At 55.5% G+C, this 19,960-nt stretch overlaps 11 protein-coding genes across 11 annotated transcripts; 7 read left to right on the top strand and 4 right to left on the bottom strand.

The window, feature by feature from the left end:
- Window positions 1-234: 234 nt before the first annotated feature.
- Window positions 235-2,835, bottom strand: DL89DRAFT_290753 (PMT-domain-containing protein; the record flags this gene model as incomplete). Its single annotated transcript, XM_040890122.1, has 3 exons — window positions 235-342; window positions 374-520; window positions 547-2,835. 3 exons carry the CDS (start codon window positions 2,833-2,835, stop codon window positions 235-237), a joined length of 2,544 nt encoding a protein of 847 aa, XP_040746306.1.
- Window positions 2,836-2,998: 163 nt separating this feature from the next.
- Window positions 2,999-4,186, bottom strand: DL89DRAFT_85596 (Phosphoribosylformimino-5-aminoimidazole carboxamide ribotide isomerase). The gene has a single exon (XM_040892162.1). It carries the CDS (start codon window positions 3,924-3,926, stop codon window positions 3,150-3,152), a length of 777 nt encoding a protein of 258 aa, XP_040746305.1. The 5' UTR covers window positions 3,927-4,186; the 3' UTR covers window positions 2,999-3,149.
- DL89DRAFT_85584 (RNA-binding domain-containing protein) lies at window positions 4,122-5,830 on the top strand. The gene is made up of 3 exons (XM_040892160.1): window positions 4,122-4,322; window positions 4,418-4,901; window positions 5,161-5,830. Exons 1-3 carry the CDS (start codon window positions 4,316-4,318, stop codon window positions 5,615-5,617), a joined length of 948 nt encoding a protein of 315 aa, XP_040746304.1. The 5' UTR covers window positions 4,122-4,315; the 3' UTR covers window positions 5,618-5,830.
- Window positions 5,804-8,490, top strand: DL89DRAFT_265133 (Metallo-dependent phosphatase). Its single transcript, XM_040886534.1, has one exon. It carries the CDS (start codon window positions 6,044-6,046, stop codon window positions 8,012-8,014), a length of 1,971 nt encoding a protein of 656 aa, XP_040746302.1. The 5' UTR covers window positions 5,804-6,043; the 3' UTR covers window positions 8,015-8,490.
- On the bottom strand, window positions 8,121-8,432 carry DL89DRAFT_290749 (uncharacterized protein; the record flags this gene model as incomplete). The annotated part of the gene is made up of 1 exon (XM_040890121.1): window positions 8,121-8,432. One exon carries the CDS (start codon window positions 8,430-8,432, stop codon window positions 8,121-8,123), a length of 312 nt encoding a protein of 103 aa, XP_040746303.1.
- Window positions 8,491-8,530: 40 nt separating the features above from the next.
- DL89DRAFT_85586 (RNA-binding domain-containing protein) lies at window positions 8,531-9,642 on the top strand. Its single transcript, XM_040892161.1, has one exon. It carries the CDS (start codon window positions 8,572-8,574, stop codon window positions 9,535-9,537), a length of 966 nt encoding a protein of 321 aa, XP_040746301.1. The 5' UTR covers window positions 8,531-8,571; the 3' UTR covers window positions 9,538-9,642.
- Window positions 9,643-9,789: 147 nt separating this feature from the next.
- DL89DRAFT_255120 (uncharacterized protein) lies at window positions 9,790-10,416 on the top strand (the record flags this gene model as incomplete). Its single annotated transcript, XM_040885318.1, has 1 exon — window positions 9,790-10,416. One exon carries the CDS (start codon window positions 9,790-9,792, stop codon window positions 10,414-10,416), a length of 627 nt encoding a protein of 208 aa, XP_040746300.1.
- Window positions 10,417-10,783: 367 nt separating this feature from the next.
- Window positions 10,784-10,939, bottom strand: DL89DRAFT_206453 (uncharacterized protein; the record flags this gene model as incomplete). Its single annotated transcript, XM_040884094.1, has 1 exon — window positions 10,784-10,939. A coding segment is annotated over one exon (156 nt), but the record flags the coding sequence as incomplete, so codon positions are not given.
- Window positions 10,940-12,379: 1,440 nt separating this feature from the next.
- Window positions 12,380-13,172, top strand: DL89DRAFT_243903 (putative tyrosine-protein phosphatase). Its single transcript, XM_040885045.1, has one exon. The coding sequence runs from the start codon at window positions 12,440-12,442 to the stop codon at window positions 13,076-13,078; it is 639 nt and encodes a 212-aa protein (XP_040746298.1). The 5' UTR covers window positions 12,380-12,439; the 3' UTR covers window positions 13,079-13,172.
- Window positions 13,173-15,918: 2,746 nt separating this feature from the next.
- Window positions 15,919-17,687, top strand: DL89DRAFT_265130 (uncharacterized protein). Its single transcript, XM_040886533.1, has one exon. It carries the CDS (start codon window positions 15,942-15,944, stop codon window positions 17,352-17,354), a length of 1,413 nt encoding a protein of 470 aa, XP_040746297.1. The 5' UTR covers window positions 15,919-15,941; the 3' UTR covers window positions 17,355-17,687.
- Window positions 17,688-18,641: 954 nt separating this feature from the next.
- On the top strand, window positions 18,642-19,843 carry DL89DRAFT_265129 (UDP-galactose transporter). Its single transcript, XM_040886532.1, has one exon. It carries the CDS (start codon window positions 18,793-18,795, stop codon window positions 19,753-19,755), a length of 963 nt encoding a protein of 320 aa, XP_040746296.1. The 5' UTR covers window positions 18,642-18,792; the 3' UTR covers window positions 19,756-19,843.
- Window positions 19,844-19,960: the final 117 nt, after the last annotated feature.

Genomic DNA, 19,960 nt, shown 5'->3' with positions numbered 1-19,960 from the left:
GGGCGCTGTAGAGAGAAATTGTTTGAGCTGCGAGGCCGATTCTTTCCGCCTGCGCGGCCACCAGCGCTTCTGTCAACAGTAGCGCATCACCACTCCGTGGAAGAAAGCGAAAACAAAAAGCAGTAAACACCCATTCTTGACTAAAATAATCGCCATTTCAGACATTTAGCGAGTTTTCTTTCTTGTAAAGGGCGAGCAACAAAAAATGGAGAAAGAGGGGGATTGTAGTAGAAACTAGAGCTCGTCGTGCTTCTCTCCGGCTTCGACGTTGTTGGCAATCGACTCGAGCTCGGTTGCCTCATCCTCGTGCACTGACTCGAACTTGGGCTCGACATGGAACTGCTGCAGGGTTCTCCTTCTGGACCACCACGACAGGCTCACCGATCTGCCCGCCAGCAACGGTATCAGCGACAGCGTCACCGCTACCCTTTGCCTCAGCCTTCTCCTGCGGCTTCTCCTCGGTGTTGTCCTGCGACTTCTCCTCGACAACGGGCGGGATAATCTCGCCATCACCAACAGCCTCAGGCATTCTCAGGCACGTCGAACGTCCTCCTCCTGCTGCTGCTGCTTCGTCTCGTCGTCGGCGGTGGTCTCGACCTTGGGTGGCGGGTCGGTAGCGCGGACACCGCCAATGGCGTGCTCGCAGTCAAAGTCCCACGTCTTCAGCCACTTGCTCTTCACGCAGGTCTCCTTGTCCCAGGTGCGCGCATAGGTGATGAAGCTGAACACCTGGAAGGCATAGAGCACGGCAGCCAGCACAGCAATGTACATGGACCAGCGGATGAGCTTGGGCATGCGCGCGGACACCAAATCAACCGTGAAGGCAAGCACCATGATGGCCATCCACAGGGCCGGGAAGTAATGGTGGATGAACAGCTCGCGGCCCATCAGATAGAACGGCACGTAGTGGCAGAGCCAGGCAACAGTGAAGAAGCCGGCGCCCGACAGGTACTTGCTGCGCTGGCCGCCCAGGGTCGGGTGGATGTGGCGCTTGTCCAGCAGGAAAAGCACGGGGCGGATGGCCAGGAACAGCAGACATGCGGCCAGCGAGCTCCACCAGATGATCGGGTTCCCGAGCTGGTAGATGAACTTGCCGCGGCCGCCCCAGTACGCGGTTCCGCGCCTCAGCCATGGCCAGTGCTGCGGGCGGGCGGCGAACGGGTGGTCGCCAGTCAGGCTCTCGTTGCTCTCGGCCATGTGCTTGTTGTACTCCCAGATCTTCTGCAGCATCGTGAGCGGGCGGTACGTGGCCTTGGGCACGTCGGCTGTGATGTTCGGGTGGTGGGCATACTCGACATGCCACGTCGACATGCGCGGCAGGGAGTTCCGCATGCAGTTGACCTCGATCTGGCTGAACGCCCACTCGGGCAGCTTCTGCCGCGAGTTATACAGGACGCAGTTGAGGCGCGTGTGGACAATGCGGAACCGCGAGTAGATTGCCTGCACGCTCTTGTCGGAGCCCGGCGACTTGGAGTCGCCATTCAGGATGTCGATGCGGAAGTTGTCGTTGGCGTCGCCGGCAAAGCCCGGGAAGCCGTAGCCGCTGACCTCGAACTTGTTGTCGTCGTTTGTCAGCGCCGGCTTCTTGTCGTGCGAGTGCAGGAACTTGCCAGTGCCCTTGTGGCGCAGACGAATGACATCGCCGCTCTGGACCTTCCTGGGACCGTCGGTCTCGTCAACCGTCCTGTTGACGGCCGGGTACACAACCCAGACGTTGTTCGGGTCCGCGTAGCCGTAGATTGTGATCTGCTGCTGGCCGCTGCCCTTCTCGTGCTTCCACGGGTGGTGGTGCGAGTGCAGGTAGCCGGAGCGCGAGTTGCTGTGGCGGATGCGGATCTCCGAGCCATAGTACACGTCGCGGTCGGTGGACACATCGAGCCCGCCCTTGAGCGTGGCCTGGAACTCGGGGGTCATCATGGGCGCGGCATCACCGGTCTTTGAGAGAACCAGGAAGTGGACCTGGAACCAGAACAGATAGACGGCCAGCGGAACGGCCAGCAGACCGACGGCGCGCGCAAAGAAGTGCGCGAACCACCGCGTGGGCGAGATCCTCTGGTCGGCGATTTTCTCCCACAGGTCGCAGATGGTCGAGAGCCCGATGGCCGGGAACAGGAACAGGCCGACCCACTTGCAGCTGGCAGCACAGCCCATCATGCAGCCGGTGGTGAGCAGCCAGGCCCACCAGCCCAGGGAAAACGGCCGGCCCTGCTTGGTCCAGAACATCGACCAGGAGGTCAGCGACAGGGCCGTGAAGAACACCAGCGGCGAGTCCAGCAGGATCAGCCGCGACTGCGTCACCAGCCCGTTCTCGAAGCACACCAGCAGGGCGGCCAGCAGACCGGTGTCCCAGAGATACCCGCAGGCACGCGCCGTCACGTATGCAGCAGGCACTGTGACCACTCCCAGCAAGGCCGGCATCAGCCGCATGCCGACGTACGGAACCCCGGCAGCCTCGTAGTCCAGCCCGATCGACTTGAAGTCAAACATACCGTCGTACCCGGCCAGCTTGCCGGCTGCTGCAAACATCATCTTGGCCAGCGGCGGGTGCAGGTCGTAAAAGTACGTGCCGTTGATGTACTTTCCGGCAAACTTGCCGAAATGCACTTCATCGAAGACCACCTGGCCTGGTGTCGCCAGGCTGTGGCAGCGGACGATCACGGCCAGCGCGGTGGTCAGGAGAAGGACTAGCGCGTCGGCTGTGGTGAAGGTCCATTCGGTGAAAAACAGGTGCGATGCGGGCTGCTGCTGCTGCTGCTGCTTTGCGGGAGCGCTGCTTGTGTCCGGACGCATGCTGTGGCCCTTGGGGAGCGGGCTGCGTTTCTCGGAATTGCTCATTTCCTGAGTCATCCCGTGGTGAAAAAAGGCAGGATTGTGCAAGAGAAAGGAATAAAAAGGAATTCGCTGAAGAGAGAAAGGAGGAGAGGAGACGGAGCCGCCTCAGCCCATGCTTGCGATTCCGCTGGGGAGGGGTGAAGATTCTGAGCTGCGATGACGTTCAGTGGGATGCAGTGCGACATTCCTGGGCGATTTCAGCATTTTCCATGCAACGTTGCACATGCCAGCCATATGATGATTTCAAACCAGTAAACATCACACTACGTCTATTTCCAAACGATACTGTTTCCCGTGCATTCCAGCAGAGAGCGGCCCTACAGCTGCCCGGTCTGGTTCCACTTGACGCAGTCTGCAAATTTGATTTTGTCGCCGCCGAAGATATCCAGGGCACTGCCGATGGTCAGGTCGACCTTGCCGCGCGACAGCTCGGTGACCAGCGCCAAGTCTTCGACGGCCCTGGCGCCGCCTGCGTAGGTGACGGGAATCGGCGACCACTGGGCCAGGGCCTCGACAAGCTCGGCATCAATGCCGTTGCACAGGCCCTCGACGTCAGCAGCGTGGATCAGGAACTCGGAGCAAAACTCGGCCAGCAATTCCAGCTCCTCCCTGCCAATCACCATGTCGGTCATGGTCTGCCACTTGTTCATGGCCACGACCCAGCCGTCCGGGCGCCGGCGGCAGCTCAGATCCACCACCAGGCGCTCCCTGCCGACCAGCCTGCTGACCTCCTTCAGGCGCTCCAGCGAAAACCGCGCTTCGGGGAACAGCCAGCTGGTGATTATGACCTTTTGCGCGCCGCGCGCAATCCACTCCTGCGCGTTGCTCGACGTGATCCCGCCGCCGACCTGCAGGCGGTCCGGCCATGCCTGCAGGGCAGACTGCGCGGCGGCTTCGTTGTTCGCGCCCAGCATGATAACGTGGCCGCCGGTGAGGTTGTGCTGGCGGTAGAGCGCCGCGTAGTAGTCTGATGGGTGGGCGGAGACAAAGTTGGTCTTCAGCGTGCTGTCGTTGTGCTCGTGCAGGGTGCCGCCGACGATCTGCTTGACCTGGCCGCTGTGCAGGTCAATGCACGGACGGAATTTGGAGTGCATTTGGGATATTGTTCTGGGAGGTATCGGGGAAACGGGTAACCGAGGGGATGCCGGAATCAGGCAAGAGGGCAGGGCTAATCGGCAGCAAAACACTGGGTCGGGCGCGGTTGGAGAGCCAAATGGAAAAGAGAAAAATTTTGTTGGGGTGAACGAAAAAAAAATCCCATCGCCCAGCAAAAAGGGATTTTATTCTTAGCATTCCAGCGCTTTCCTTTCCTTCCCTCGATACTTTTCGGCCTTTCTTTTATTCTGAATTGAGCGCTTCAGCACTTGTACACGGGTCGCGAGACAAGCACAGGGGAAGAAGCACACAGGCGGATTTCGACATCAGCACAGCAGCCACAGACGCACATACCACAAGAAAAGGAGCTTGAAAAAGAAATAAAACCATGCCTGGTGCGTATACATATATGAGTATATTTTGAAGACCATGCGATATATGCAAAGGTCCACTTGCTGCTAATGTGACCGGGTGTGCGTGTGCGGTGTAGCCAAGAAGAAGGGAAACAAGGGACAGAAGATGAGTCTGAACGACTTTCTGAACGACGGCCCGACGACGTCGTCGTGGGCGGACGAGGATATGGAGCTGCCCTCGGCGCCGATGGCGGTGGCAGCGCCGCGCAGCTCGCTGGCGGACGCACCGGATCGCAAGGACATGGTGGGGCGCAGCAGCGACTCGTGGGCGGCGCGCGAGCCACGCGAGCCGCGCGGGCCGGTAGAATTCCCGACCAACCCTCCCTTCACATCATTTGTGGGCAACCTGCCGTTCAGCGTGGACGAGGACCAGCTGCGCGACTTCTTCTCGGGTGTCACAACGGTGCGGCTGATCCGCGACCACGCGACGGAGCGGCTGAAGGGATTCGGGTATGTTGAGTTTGAGACCTTGGAGGACCTGAAGCAGGCGGTGGAGAAGGACGGGGCTGAGTTCAGCGGCCGCCAGATCCGCGTCAACGTGTCGGAGCAGCGCGAGGAGCGGCCGTCGGGAGCTGCCAACTGGCGCCGCGAGCCGGGCGCTGCCAGCCCGTTCGGGTCGCGCACCAGCAGCGGGTTCGGGCGCTCCGAGCCCCGGGAGCCCCGGGAGCCGCGTGAGCCGCGCGAGCCGTCGGTTGCCGAGGGCGCGTCGGACTGGCGCGTCCACCGCGAGCCGGTCTCGGGCGAGAGCTCGCCGCGCCGCGCAGCCTTTAGCGACCGCTTTGCGCGCACCCCCAGCAATGCCGGCGAGCCGCGCGAGGAGCGCTCGCAGTGGCGGCGCGAGAACCGCGATGCCGAGTGGGGCCCGCCGCGCACGCCGCGCGAGTACCAGCCGCCTAGGGAGCGGTCGGCAAGCCGCGAGCCGCGCGCCCCCCGCACGCCCACCCAGGCCGAGCAGGCTGCGTCGTGGAGGATGCCCAAGAAGCCCACCGACGAGCCGGCCAGGAAGCCCGCCGACGAGCCGGCCAAGGAGGCTGGCGAGGGCGATGAGGGCTGGAGCCAGGTGGCCGGCGAGAAGCCCCAGCAGCCGCGCAGGGCGCCCGAGACTGAGCGCCGCGGAAGCGGCCAGGGTGCGGCGCGCGGCGGCAGGACGACCGGCGGGTTCTTCAAGCGCGAAGGCCGAACCGGCGACGACGGCGGCAGCTGGCGGCGCTGAGGTAGTGCATTTCTGTTCACCTTTTCTTTACCTGAATTCAACCCAGAGGATCATGTCTATCTGACCAAAACCCGGCCCATTCTTGCAGGCCATTCTGAACCTGAGTCGTAAAAAACGATCGGCGGGCTAGCATTAGCTTGCACAGGCCCAAAAGAAGCAATATGAAAATTAGCGACCACAGCACATGGGCTTCTTAGCATGAGCGCTGTTTCTCCCTCTTTTTCCTGCTCCTCTGCTCTTTCCCTCTATCTATTTTTGTTTCTATACCGTTCACCGTTAAACATTCTACCAATTATAGACTTCCTCTACATATTGTTATAACCGCACGCACTACACCCCCTCGCACACTTTCTGGCCAAGAACAAAAAAAAAAGTAGTATCTACAGCTTTTGGCTGACAAAGACAACAAAAAAGACCAATTCGCCACCATCTCTTTTGCTCGCCGTCAATTTCGGACTCGGCAGGACCACACGCTAGCAAAGGCCAGACCATGGGAAACGCGCCGTCCAAGGCAATAAAGGCGCGCAAGGGCGGGCGGGCGTCCGAAGACACGAGCGACAGCGCGGTGCCAGCCAGCATTGTGCGGGCGTCGTCGGACACAACCGGAACTAGTACTACCAACACCACCAACACGACCACCACAGCAGCAGCAGCAGCAGCATCGACGCGTGACAGCAGCAAGCCCGCACGACCATCGCTGGCAGGGGCGCTGCCATCGCCCATGGTGAACCGGGCCGGGCTATCGTCGCCGATTGCGGTGCCAGGCTCAGTGGGGGCGGTAAGCAGCACGCCAGCGACGCCCGGCTCGTTGTCGGGACCGCGTGGAGAGTATTTTCCGCTGCAGATGACAGGAACGCGGGAGTCACGGATGTCGCTGGGCGGGCGGATGCGCGGGCGCAAGAAGAAGGTATCGTCCGCGATAGAAGGAGTGGAGGAGGGGACGGTGCGGACGCCGGGGGCGGCAACGCCGCGGTCGTACTGCGACCTGCCAGGGACGTCGATTCTGACGGGCGGGCCCGGGACGGCGTATGCGGGGGAGCGGCTGCCGGCGCTGCGCGAGGAGGGGCGGATGGCGCTGACCGAGTACGTGTCGACGCCGAGCGGAGCCGAGTTTGCGATAATCAAGCACGCAGAGAAGCCAAAGCAGTTCAGCGTGGACGACATGATTTTCCGGCTGCTGGACGCCGGGTTCAGCGGCAAGGTCACCAAGAGCGTGTGCCTGCGCAACTCTGAGATCATCGCGGTGTGCCAGGCCGCGCGCGAGGTGTTCCTGGCGCAGCCGACGCTGCTGGAGCTGGCAGCGCCGGTGAAAATCACGGGCGACATCCACGGGCAGTACACGGATCTGCTGCGGCTGTTTGACAAGTGCGGGTATCCGCCGCACTGCAACTATCTGTTTATGGGCGACTACGTGGACCGCGGCAAGCAGTCGCTGGAGACGATCCTGCTGCTGATGTGCTTCAAGATCAAGTACCCAGACAACTTCTTTTTGCTGCGCGGCAACCACGAGTGTGCGAATGTGACGCGGGTGTATGGGTTCTACGACGAGTGCAAGCGCCGGTGCAATGTCAAGGTGTGGAAGGCGTTCATCAACACGTTTAATGCGCTGCCGATTGCGGCGGTGGTGGCATCCAAGATCTTCTGCGTGCATGGCGGGCTGTCGCCAGACCTGGCCAGCATGGATCAGATCCGGCAGCTGGCGCGGCCATGCGATGTGCCAGACCACGGGGTGCTGAACGACCTGCTGTGGTCCGACCCGTCCGACACGGCAGCGGACTGGGAGGAGAACGAGCGCGGGGTCTCGTACTGCTTCGGCAAGAGCGTGATCACCGACTTCCTGCGGCGCATGGACTTTGATCTGATCTGCCGCGCGCACATGGTGGTCGAGGACGGGTACGAGTTTTTCCACGGGCGGCAGCTGGTGACGGTGTTTTCGGCGCCCAACTACTGCGGCGAGTTCGACAACTCGGGGGCGGTGATGAACGTGAACGAGCAGCTGCTGTGCTCGTTTGAGATCCTGAAGCCGCTGATGGAGAACCTGAGCAGCTGCATGGCGCGCGTGGAGGCGAACTTTTGGTCAAAGCGGCAGCAGGCGGAGGCGCTGATGAACGAAGCCGCGGCGGAGAAGGCGCTGAAGGAGCAGCAGGAGCAGGAGCAGGAGGAGGCGATGGCTGGTGCTTCTGACGCGGCTGACTCGGCAGCAGCGGCAGCCACGCAGCCGATGGCGATTCCGACAGCAAACGGCGCGAAGAAGCCGCGGCAGCGCGTGGTGGACAAGGACGAGCTGAATGAGACGCTGCTGGAGGACGACGACGATGACGACGACGACGACGACGTGTCGGACGAGTCGCCGCCCGCTGCGCAGCAGCAGGACGAGCATGTGCTTCATGGCACACCGCCGCGGGGATCCAAGCTCAAGCAGCACATGGTGCAGGACCGGAATCCTACGCCAGCAGACTAATGCTCCGCAGTGGCTCTCTCTTTCCCTCTTTCCATACCACATCAACTTTTTACTTTTTAGCCGAACCGTATGTACTCTCACAAAAAATATCAACAGCCCTTGGACCTCAGACCCTGGAGTAGCCGATGCGCTTTTTCCGCCAGACGTACACGGCGAAGGCGGCAATGCCGAGGACGATGAAGAGAAATTCGTTTCGGAAAAAGTCCCTGCGGTCCTTCTCCTCGGGGTGGGTGCATTCCTGGTACTCGGGCAGCTGGTGCGAGTCCTGGTAGTCCTTTGGCACGGTGCCGTTCCATTCGCAGGCGACCTCCTGCTTGTATCCGTTCAGCTTGCAGAACGGCTGGTTCAGCTCTGAGGGCGCACAGGCCTGGCATTTGCTGATCAGGCGGCATGTGTATTCATTCGAATAGTCGTCCATTGGAAGAAAGCGCGGAAAGGGGTTGGAGAGCGGAGGAGAAGGAGGCTTGCAAGCTCAAAGCATAGGCGCGCCATGCACCCAAAGGAAAATCCTTGCTGCTTTCTTTTGCTTCGCTTTTTTGCTACTTTTTCTCTTCTGAATGGCTTCTGTCAAGGTAACGAACATTTCCCTGCTGGTGGACGAGGCGGTGCTGCGGACGCTGTTTGAGTTCCTGGGCGAAATCAAGGCGCTGGCGCTGACCAAGACCAGCGACGCGCAGGAAGCGACAATAGAGTTTGCCTCAGCATCGTCAGTCAAGCCGGCGCTGTTTCTGTCGGGGACGGAGCTAGCCGAGCGCGCGCTCACAGTGACGTCGCTGGGCGACTCGCAGCCCGGGCAGGCGCTGGCGAACGCACCGGTAGTGGCGATGATGGCAGCGCGCGGCTACCGTCGCACATGCACCGAGGCCGGGCGGCAAGAGGAGATATCGCGGACGGTCTACGTGGGCAACATCCCGGCCATGGTGGACGAGCACGCGCTGCTGACGTTTTTCACGAGCTGCGGGCCCGTGGCGTATGTCAAGATGGCCGGCGACGGGCAGCAAATGACGCGCTTCGCCTTTGTCGAGTTCGCCGACACGCAGACGGCCAATAATGCGCTGGCAATGAACGGGCAGGTGATGGGGGAGCGGGCGCTGAAGGTGAACCGGTCCAAGAATGCGATTAACAAGCCGATGGTCAGGGCGCCGGCGGTGCCGCAGGTGGCGACTTTGGCGGCGGTTGCGTCGCTGCCGAGCAGCCTGGACCCGGCGAATCAGGCGGGGAAAACCGTCAGTGAGGGGATTGCGTGGCCGGTGCTGGGGAAGGTCAGACCCGGGGAGGCCATGAGGAGAGTTAGGGAGGCACAGGACCGTGTTGAGGAGAAGTACCGGCCGGAGGAGAGGGCCAGGAGGGAGCGCAGCAGGGAGCGCAGCAGAGATGCCGGTGCGCGGTATGCCAGGTCGCGTCGCCGCAGAGATAGCGAGGACGACGACTACTATTACCGCGAGCGCAGGCCACGCAGGCGCAGCTCCAGCCGCCGTCGCAGCTCCAGCCGCAGGCGCAGTTCCAGTCGCCGTCGGCGGTAATTGGAGATGATCGTCTGAGGAGATCCGGATTTTGTGTATGCTAAGCGGCAGTAGCTTTGAAAATAAACATCCTTGCTGTGTGGTCTGCGTGCGCAGCTTCAGATGCTTCATTGAAGTGTGCCACTCGTGATTCTTGCAGCCCTCTTTCCTCTCTCTGCCGCCTTCGCTCAAATTCGATTTTTCTTCTTCCACATCTCACAAAAGCTGCAAATGAATTTGGTCTCCATCAGCGCGTCGGGGGCCACAATAGCCATGTTCGTGAGCCAGCTCTCGATTATCACAGAACTGCGGCGAGCCAGCAAGTCGCACAGCAGCGTGCCCATGCTGCAGTTCCTGGTGTCGTTTCTGAGCTCAGTGCTCTGGCTCAAGTACGGTCTGATCAAGGCCGACGCAACCATCACCTTTGTCAACTCCCTGGGCACGCTGATCGCCGCGTACATTCTCGGCTGCTTCTGGTACTACGCGCCCAGCCGCGCCTCCGTCGAGACCCGCGTTCTGGCCACTGCACTAACTGCCCTGGTACTGGTAACCCTGGTCGACCGCGCTACCGACCCGGCCGCCGTTGATGCATTCAGCCTGGTATGCTGTCTGATGACATTGGTGTTTTTGGGCTCGCCGCTCAGCCAGATTGGCAGCGTGGTGAGGCTGCGCGATGCCTCGGTGCTGCTGCCGTCGGTCACGGTGCTGGCGTTCACCAATAATGTGCTGTGGACGGTCTACGGGTACTTGCATAATGACCCGTACATGCTGTTTCCGAACTCGATTGGCGCTGGGCTGTGTGCCGGGCAGCTGGCGCTGATTGCGTACTACGGCCGGGCGGCGGCTCAGGCTGCACACACGCACACTGGCGGCACATTGGAAATGACCACGGTCGCGTAGAACAAAAGTGCTTAAAAGTATAGGTTTTTGAAACAAGAAAAAGTCAGGAAAAACACCCCTGGGCATTACATTAAAATGCAACATTTAGGCTTTTTCGGTATCACTGGCTTGGGTCCCTGAGCACCTGCACATAGGCGCAGATGGTGCATGCCCCGTTCTCAATGAACGGCTTGGCGCCAGGTGTCAGGCCGGTGCGCAGCTCGGCCAGCTTCATGAAGCGCGTGAACCCCCAGTTCGGGTTGTTCTGCGTGAAGCAGTGGTAAGCCGAACCGCTGGTGCTATGCGTGGGGTCGTTCGGGTTGGCCACCGCCAGGACGAACTTGCACGTAATCCTGACGTCCGGATTTCCGGGCTGCGCGTCCATGCTCTCCAGAAAGAACGACAACACGCCCTTGTGCGAGCTGCCAAACGGCCGGAGCAGGATCCGCCATGCGTGCCCGCCGCACCGAAACACATCGCTGGTCGCCCGCTTGTCCAGCGCGTCCCAATTCGCGATATTCCAGAAATACGCCTGCCTGTCCAGCACTATATCCTCCATATGCCGCTCCACGTACTGCGCCTCGTCAAACACACTAATCTGCGGCTTCGCCTCGGCCACCGGCGTCGGCAGTGACGCCGGCTTCTCCAGCACTGGCGCCGAGCCCACTGCCCGCGACCCCTCCGCGCGGCCCATCGACGGGAACTTTATCTCAATATACTGCCCGTTCTCGTCCATGCCGTAGCCACCCGTCGGCGCCTCTGCCCGCCCGCCATCCAGCTCCCCGGCCACCATCGTGGCGTCGTTCATTTCTGCCTTGCTGTACATTGCCTGCGGCGCCGGGCTCGTGGTCGGTGCCGGCCCTGCCATACTGGGTCGCTGCCCGTAGTACATGCTGGGTGCCGCTGTCGCCGGCATCGGCATCGCCGGGCCGTAGTACTGCTGGTAGTTGCCCGGCGCCGGCGACATCGGCAGGTAGCCGCCGTAGCCCGGATACACCCCCGGCAGCGGCTGGTACATGGGCTGCGGCTGCGGCGGGCTGAGATAGAACCGGAACACGGGCTCGCCGGCCTGTGTCGTCGGCCCGAGCGACGGGCTGGTCGGCTGCTGGCTCACCTGCATGTCTGTCCGCTGTTGTGCTGAATTCATGGCAGGTTAGAGGCGAGTAAAAGAAAATATGTAAACAGAAATGAAGATTTGGGGGGAACGAGGAGGAGGGAAGAGTGAAGAAATTTGGAAAATAAAAAGGTTGTTTATGTTTTCGCGGGCACGTCTGGCAGGAAACCGCCTGGCTCCTTTTAAACCGGTCTCTGGGGATGGTGGTTACTGAAGGTGGGCTATTTGGAGTCACACGTTGGTGGCACCCCAGATGCTGTTGCGGTCTCGAAATATAAAAGTGTCTGGCAGAGAAATGTCGCCCAGTGTGCTAAAAAGGAGCAGAGAATCGGCATTATAGCGCCCATCTCCCCTCGCAGCACCTTTCTCGACGCGGCCCAAGGGGGAGCATGCGAACAAAGATGCACCATGGCCATGCCCATTCTCTGCTCCCCTTTTCTGCATGTGCAAAATCAATGTCTCCCACCACGCACCCATGGAGGATCGCCCGGCTCTGTCACCCAAGCTGCCCACTCTATTTGCGAAATTACTTGCTTCCTTATTGCAATGCAGCCGCCATTGTTTCCAGACGCCCGCTTGCAGAAATAGTGCTTTGCAGAGGAAAATACGGATCTGGCCACCGGCTCTCTCACCCCTCGACCACATGCAGATTAGCTCAACAACAACGTCCTGTTTCGGTTTAATATCGCAGCAGCTTTCTTGTCCGCCTCTTTGGCAGCCCGGGGCAGTAGCATTTCTTGGACCGTCCGGAATAGATATCGCAATCCGATTGTTTGGGAACGGCTGGATAACCATATTTGCGCAATCACACAATTCCATGTCATACTTTGCTAGTGTTGCAAAAAAAAAAAAGAAAACCAACAATTGGATCAAACACCCGCCTCCCCTTCGCTTCCCCTTTTCCACCCCCTCATTGTTCAAACACAGCCTATGGAGCAGCTGCCCGAATCACCGCAGCATGTGCAGCCCGGGGCCAGCGCCAGCCCGCAGGTCAGCGTCTCGATAATGACGCCGGTGCTGCCCACCAAGGCTTTCGACGACCCGCACCTCGAGTTCCCCGAGGACATGTACCCGCCTGAGAACTTCTCCATGGTCTGCCCGTACATCTACCGCAGCGGCATGCCGAAAAAGCGCAATTTCGCGTTCCTGCAGAAGCTCAAGCTCAAATCCATCCTGACGCTGATTCTCGAGGAATACCCGACACAGAACCAAAAGTTCCTGGCCGAAAACAACATCACCCTGTTCCAGTTTGGCGTCGCCGGCAACAAGGAGCCGTTTGCCGATATCCCCGAAGACATTATGTGCGAGGCACTGCTGACGCTGATGGACAAACGGAACCATCCGATTTTGATCCACTGCAACAAGGGGAAGCACCGCACCGGGTGCTTGGTTGGGTGTCTGAGGAAATTGCAGGAATGGTCGAATACCAGCATTTTCGACGAATACCGGAGGTTCTCGGCCCCAAAGTCAAGGTCCATGGACCAGCAGTTTATTGAGCTGTTTGATATCCAGCCCGTGCTGGATCAGGTCGACAGGGAGAATGTCCCAGATTGGCCGACAATCAAGTGAGAGGCATCTTGGCTACATGTATTATCAACACGTATGTGATTTTTGTATGTGGTTGTTGTGAAGTAAGGGTAGTATTAAATATCTTCGTGTACAGGCAAATACTGCGCAACTTCAGTATATGAGCTGTTTCGCAGTGCAGCAACATCTTGATTATACCAGCTATTCTGATGCATATTAGATTTATGCGACCTGTGTAAATGAGTGAGGTCGAGTATTGTGGATGGTGGAGTAGGATTAGGGAAATGTGGACAATGATGGATACGTGTGAAAAGTGTGACTTGGCAGTTATTATTGCCCGAAGCTGTATTTCTTCCCTACTCCTCTTCAAAAACTCGCTTTTCACACTAATGGCGAACTGGGCAACACTGAGACCATTTATTCTGCTCCGGATTGCCAACATATGTCGCAGTAGTATTCGCCTAGGCAGTTCGGATAATTTCGACACCTATACTCCATTCCTCCAGCTGAATCAGGTTTGCCAACGCTGGAGAGACACTATAAAAGAGAGCCTCTATACTACCGCGATTATCTTGTGCCACAAACCAACAGCTGAGCAATTGCTTCTATATGACGGCACCTGTGATTCTGACCAACTCGCATCCAGAGGCATACATCTTGCAGCATCGTCACCACAGCCTATTCTATGGAGAACAAACATCTCAAATATCGTGCGATCAAAAAACAGCAACTACGCTCAGCAACTTCTTATCTCATTTCGAGACTGTACCATCGATTTTCCCTCTCTTGGAGACATCCTCGAAATATTTGGATTCAGCACCGTCGAATGGCTTAGATTAGAGACGATACGTTTTATTGAATATCCCCTTGAGGCAGAGCAGGATTCTAACACCAAACTCCCAATGGCCGACGATGTCAGAATACAACTGTCACAGACCTCACAATATTTTATAAATCACCTCTCTCATGTGAAGCGTTTGATACATGATGCATCCAGATATCTATTGAATAATCCGCCAGCATTCCCGCTTGGTGATATGTTGGACTTTTACTTGCCACAGCTGCGAACAATAGCTTTGCCCGATTTTACTCTTCCACAACTTGATCACACATACTTCTCTCCATTCCTCACTAGGCTGTATCTTCACATCAACAGTGAGAGTGCTGAGCATATCCCTAGAGTTTTTGCACCTTCATTGGTGACACTGTGGTTATATTATTCTGACACTCTACATTCATGGCATATCTTCAGAGGCAGCCTGCCTGGGTCGGTTATCTTTGAAAACCTTACAAAGCTTGAAATCTATCATAATCCTAAAATATCTGAAATGATAGATGACTCAGACACATACCTTCCTTCTATATCGTTTCCAAAGCTGAAGTGTTTACGTTTATATTACTACCCATCCAAAGATTCGAACACCCTCGCTTTATTCAAGGACGCGCCAATACAGACTGCAACTATTGTTGATGCTGTCGATAGATTCCAACTCTCTGTGATAACCGCCTTCAGAGATGTTCAGACTCTAAGCATTTCTATCAGTAACTGGGAAGATAGGGTGCATGACGAAGCTGCAGCGTCTATTGCAAAGGATCTTCTCGGTAAGCCGTTCTCTACTTCCACTGCTGACTTGCGTATCCTGACAAGCCTACCAATTCCACTTCCTGATACGATTCTGTGGACAAGGTTAGAAAAACTGTATCTCCAGTTCCCGGTTTATCTCTCCGACCTCATTCATATCCTTCCTCAGCTTCCTCATCTGCGCTGGCTTCTTGTCGGGGCTATATACAACACTGGAAATAGCCCTGAAAATACAGAATCAGCACCCATTTGGAGCACCACCCTCACTCAACTTGTCCTATTTTCAAGCGTTGTTCATATCCCGACGATTCCATCGCTTGATGCAATGTGCGTTTTGGTATCTGGCCTACCTTCTCTTCTCAAGCTAGCTGTTCCAGACGATATGTTAGCCACGGCGAAAAATGCACTTTCTGAACACACCATTTCTCGAACATCTAGGGAATGGGTATTTCAGGTTGCAGGGTGTCCTCCAACAAGACCAAGGCTTTATTTTCAAAATGACATTCCTTAAACCCGATAACCAAGGCAACCGAATCTTATAATACATCTAGGTGAAGTAGCTGTGCCAATAAATGCTACATTGTTTAAACATAATTCTATGCTTGTTGTTATGTACATGTTCGATTAAGAATCAAGATGATGGAATACTGGTCAGCATATACATAAGGTAAAAACAGGTACACATCCACACTTGCGTATGCTTGGCTGGATGTACCATGCCTCGCACCCGCTAGAGGCAAGCAGGGATAAACACACGTATGAATGTTAACACTCTTCTAGCCAGTAGTACAGCAGTATCTTGATCATACTAAAATCGACAATGGATATTAAATTTATGTGACCCCTTTAAACGAGTGAAGTCTAGTATTGTGAATTGTAGAGTAGGATTAGGGAAATATTGACAAGGATTGACATGCATATGACAAGTAGGGGTTGTCAACTGTTGCTGACAAGAACTGCATCTCTTTTCCACTCCTCTTCACAAATTCGTTTTTTACACTAATGGCGAACTGGGCAACACTGAGACCATATATTCTTCTGCGAATAGTCAATATACTTGGCAATAGTATTGACCTGAGCAGTTCAGATGATGTCGACATCTATATTTCATATCTCCAGCTTAGCCAGGTTTGCCAACACTGGAGGTACACTATAAAAGAGAGCCTTTACACTACCGCGATTATCTTGTGCTGCAAACCAACAGCTGAGCAATTGCTTCTATATGACGGCACCTGTGATTCTGACCAACTCGCATCCCGAGGCATACATCTCGCAGCCTCATCACCACATCCTATTCTATGGAGAACAAACATCCCGCATATTATGCAATCAAAAAACAGCAACTACACTCAGCAACTTCTTATCTCATTTCGAGACTGTACCATCGATTTTCCCTCTCTTGGAAACATCCTCGAAATATTTGGATTCAGCACCATCGAATGGCTTAGATTGGAAACAATACTTTTTATTGGAACTCCACAGGTGGCAAAACAGGATTCCGACACCAAACTCCCAATAGCTGACGATGTCAGAATACAACTGTCACAGACCTCACAATATTTTATAGAACATATTCCTCATGTGAAGCATTTGTCGCATAGAGCATCCGGATATGTATTGAAGAATCCGCCAGCATTCCCACTCGGTGATGTGTTGAACTTTTACTTGCCACAGCTCCAAACACTATTTTTATCCGATCGTATACTTCCAGAGATGGACCACAAGTACTTTTCTTCATTCCTCACTAGGCTACATCTTCACATCAACAGTGAGAGTGCTGAGCATATCCCTAAAATATATGCACCCTCACTCGAGTATCTGAGCCTATATTATTCTGACACTCTACATTCATGGCACATCTTCAGAGCCTGCCTACCTGGATCTGTTATTTTCGAAACACTTACGAAGCTTGAAATCTATCACTATCCCAAAATATCTGAGTCAACAGATGAATCTGACACATATCTTCCTTCTATATCGTTTCCAAAGCTGCAGGAATTGCGTTTAGGTTACTATCCATTCAAATATTCCAACTCTTTCGCTTTATTCAAGGATGCACCAATACAGACTGCCACTATCACTGATATAATTGATAGATTTCAGCTCTCTGCGATAACCACCTTCAGAGATGTTCAAACTCTAACCATTTCTATAAGAAGCTGGCCGGATAAAATGCATGATGAAACTACGGTGTCTATTGCAAAGGATCTTTTTAGCAAACCGTTCTCTGCTTCCACCGCTAAAATAAATATTCAGACAAGCCTACCAATTCCACTCCCTGATACGATTCTGTGGACAAAGTTAGAAGAGCTGTATCTCGATTTTCCCGTCTACCTTTCCGATCTCATCCATATTCTCCCTCAGCTTCCTCATTTGCGCTGGCTTCTTGTCGGAGCCATATACAGCACTGGAAATAACCCTGAAAATACAGAATTAACACCCATTTGGAGCAGCACACTCATTCAACTTATCCTTTTTTCGAGTGTTGTGGAGATACCAATGGTTCCTTCTCTCGACGCAATGTGCATTTTGGTGTCTGGATTACCCTCCCTTCTCAAGCTGGCTGTTCTAGACAATATACTATCTACGGTAAAGGATGTACTTTCTGAACGCGGCGTTTCCCAGGAATCAAACGAAAAGGTGCTTCAGGTTGTTGGATACCGTCCAAAAAGAGCATGGTTTTATCATGATTTTGGAATTCCCTACACCGATAGTCAAGGAAACCAAATTGTATAGTATATCTATATGTAATGGCTGTGCCAATAAATGTTACGTTGTTCAAACATAATATTAAGCTTGATGGTATGTGCATCCTCGAATAAGAAAAATGCTGAATTATTAGCCAACGTATACATAGGGTAAAAAATAAAACATCTTCACAGTTATATATTGGCCGACTACATGCGATAATTGACAGAAAGGCTCCTGTTAGCCTCCTGCCAATTGTATGGCTAAACTCATACCAATACTCGTGTGTGCTTGGCCGGCCGTACCATGCCTTTTGCCGGCTAGAGACAGGAAAGGACAAATATCCGTATGGGCTTCAACGCGCTGTAAGACAGAGATGTAACAAAACTACGTTCATGTAGTTGGGACGACTAGCTATATTAAGCCATTAATTTTTGAATAACAGCAAGAACAATATAGCCATTGCTCATACTTTCTTTCATTTGTGATGTGGTTTTCAATGCATTTATCACCTGCATAGAACTCTGTCCTGGACGCATTGTTTGGAACCGTACCCATCATGGAGACAACATGGGTGAAGTGCAGTATGGATAGAAATGGATCTCTGATAGAGCATCTGAACGTAATCAGCCTTACGTTGTCAAGAGATCGCACGTCACAGCTATACTAGCGCCAAGCCCTGCAGATCAAATGCGATGGCAGATCAGATGTAGACAAGGAAACAGCCCAGAAGCACACACCCAGTGGGCGATGCATGTGCACACATTCATACAGTGGCATTCTAATCGAGGCACACCAGGCAGCACGCGGGCATTGCGGTACTAGGCAGCATACGACTCTTCAGCGGCGCTGCGTTCTTCGCCATAGGCAATCCCGGCTTGGCAGTCTGCCTATCCGTGTGGACCGTGTTCAGGCGCTCTACACCTGCACTGCTGGTCTGTAGCGCCGTCTGAGAGGGCTGGCTGTGCGTGCCACGCGTTGGGTGGGGGAGATAATCTCAATATCTACAGATAATCATCTTGGTCGTCTGGGCAACGGAGGAACAGCAGCCGGGTGCATCGTCGCACAGCGGTGATCTGAGCCGAGAGTCTAAAACAACACGCTGCCCGCCGATTGGATGGAATGCGCCCGTGACCAAAGAGAGCCGCCAGCCTCCCCAAAAAATTTTCAACGCGGCCGGGCTGCCAGCCTGCAGGCCAGAAAGCAAGCACTGTTTGCACTCTGCACTTCTCGATCCCTTCTTTCTCTTGTCTCCAGTCTCCCTCTCTCTTCCGTTGCTGCTTCATACACACACCTGCAGAGTGTCCCGCTTCCCTTTCCTTCTCCCAGCCATAAACGCACATTCATTTCTCCCCTTTTAACGACGCGAGGCAGAAACAGCACTTCTTAGGAACCAGACGATATTATTTCCGTAGACCGAAAAATGAGTTCAACAATGCTCCAGACCGCAATTCCCATCTTGGCGTATTGCGGGTCGTCCATCACAATGACGCTTGTCAACAAGCTGGTTCTGTCGAGCTTCGAGTACCACATGGTGTTCTTCATGCTGGCAGTTCAGGCGTTCGGCAGTGTCGCGCTGATGGTCCTGGCGCACCACGTCGGGCTGAACGTGAAGTACCGGGCGATGAACAAGAAGGACGCGATGACCTGGTTCCCGGTAGCATGCTCGCAGGCGCTGATGCTGTACACTGGCGGTAAGGCGCTGGAGTACTTGAACGTGCCGCTGTTCACAGTCTTCAAGAACCTGACGATCATCGCGGTCGCGTACGGCGAGAAGTGGGTATTCAAGGCCTCGGTGACGCCGCTGATGCTCACGTCGTTCTCGCTGATGGTCCTATCGTCGCTTGTGGGCGCCTGGAACGACATCACGTTCAACGGCCACGGGTACTTCTGGATGAGCTTTAACTGCCTGGCGTCAGCGACGTTTGTGATCCACATGCGCAAGGTGATCAAGCAGGTGAACTTTAAGGACTTTGACACCGTGTACTTCAACAACCTGCTGACGCTGCCGCTGTACATGGTCATGAGCCTGCTGATGGAGGACTGGACTGGTTTCACGGGCTACTACTCGAACCCGGTGAACTCGGCGGAGCTGTACTCGTTTGTGCGCGGCATGTTCGTGTCGGGCGTGGCCGCCTTTGCTATCTCGTACTGCTCGCCGTGGTGCCTGCGCACGACCTCGTCCACCACGTACTCGATGATCGGTGCCCTCAACAAGCTGCCGATTGCGCTGTTCGCCATGCTGTGGTTCCCCGATCCCATCACGGCTGGCGGCGTGCTGGCGGTGCTGCTGGGCTTTGCCGCCGGCCTCGTGTACACGCATGCCAAGAACATCCAGAAGCGCGATACGCCGCAGGGCGCCCAGGTCCTGCCGCCGCCCATTTCCATGGATCGGCTGAACCAGAGCAACGGCGACTCTGCCAGCTCGGCTCACGCCAGCTCCAAGTAGAAAAATGCATTTTATACGACTAGAATGTGTCTACCATCCTAGATTTTTCCCCCATGCGCACTCGTTAAGAAATTGACCCTCCTCAGAATTCCGCGGTATATTCTCGTAGAATTGTAGTAATACCACGAGTCGGTCCCCCATTCCATTGTGGACATGGCAAATGTGCGGAGCTATTGAGGGACCGGAGGAGTACATGGATTGCCTG

This window comes from Linderina pennispora (assembly GCF_002104995.1).
Source record: "Linderina pennispora strain ATCC 12442 chromosome Unknown DL89scaffold_2, whole genome shotgun sequence".
Classification (NCBI taxonomy): domain Eukaryota; kingdom Fungi; phylum Kickxellomycota; class Kickxellomycetes; order Kickxellales; family Kickxellaceae; genus Linderina; species Linderina pennispora.
This window is presented reverse-complemented; position numbering and strand designations above follow the sequence as displayed.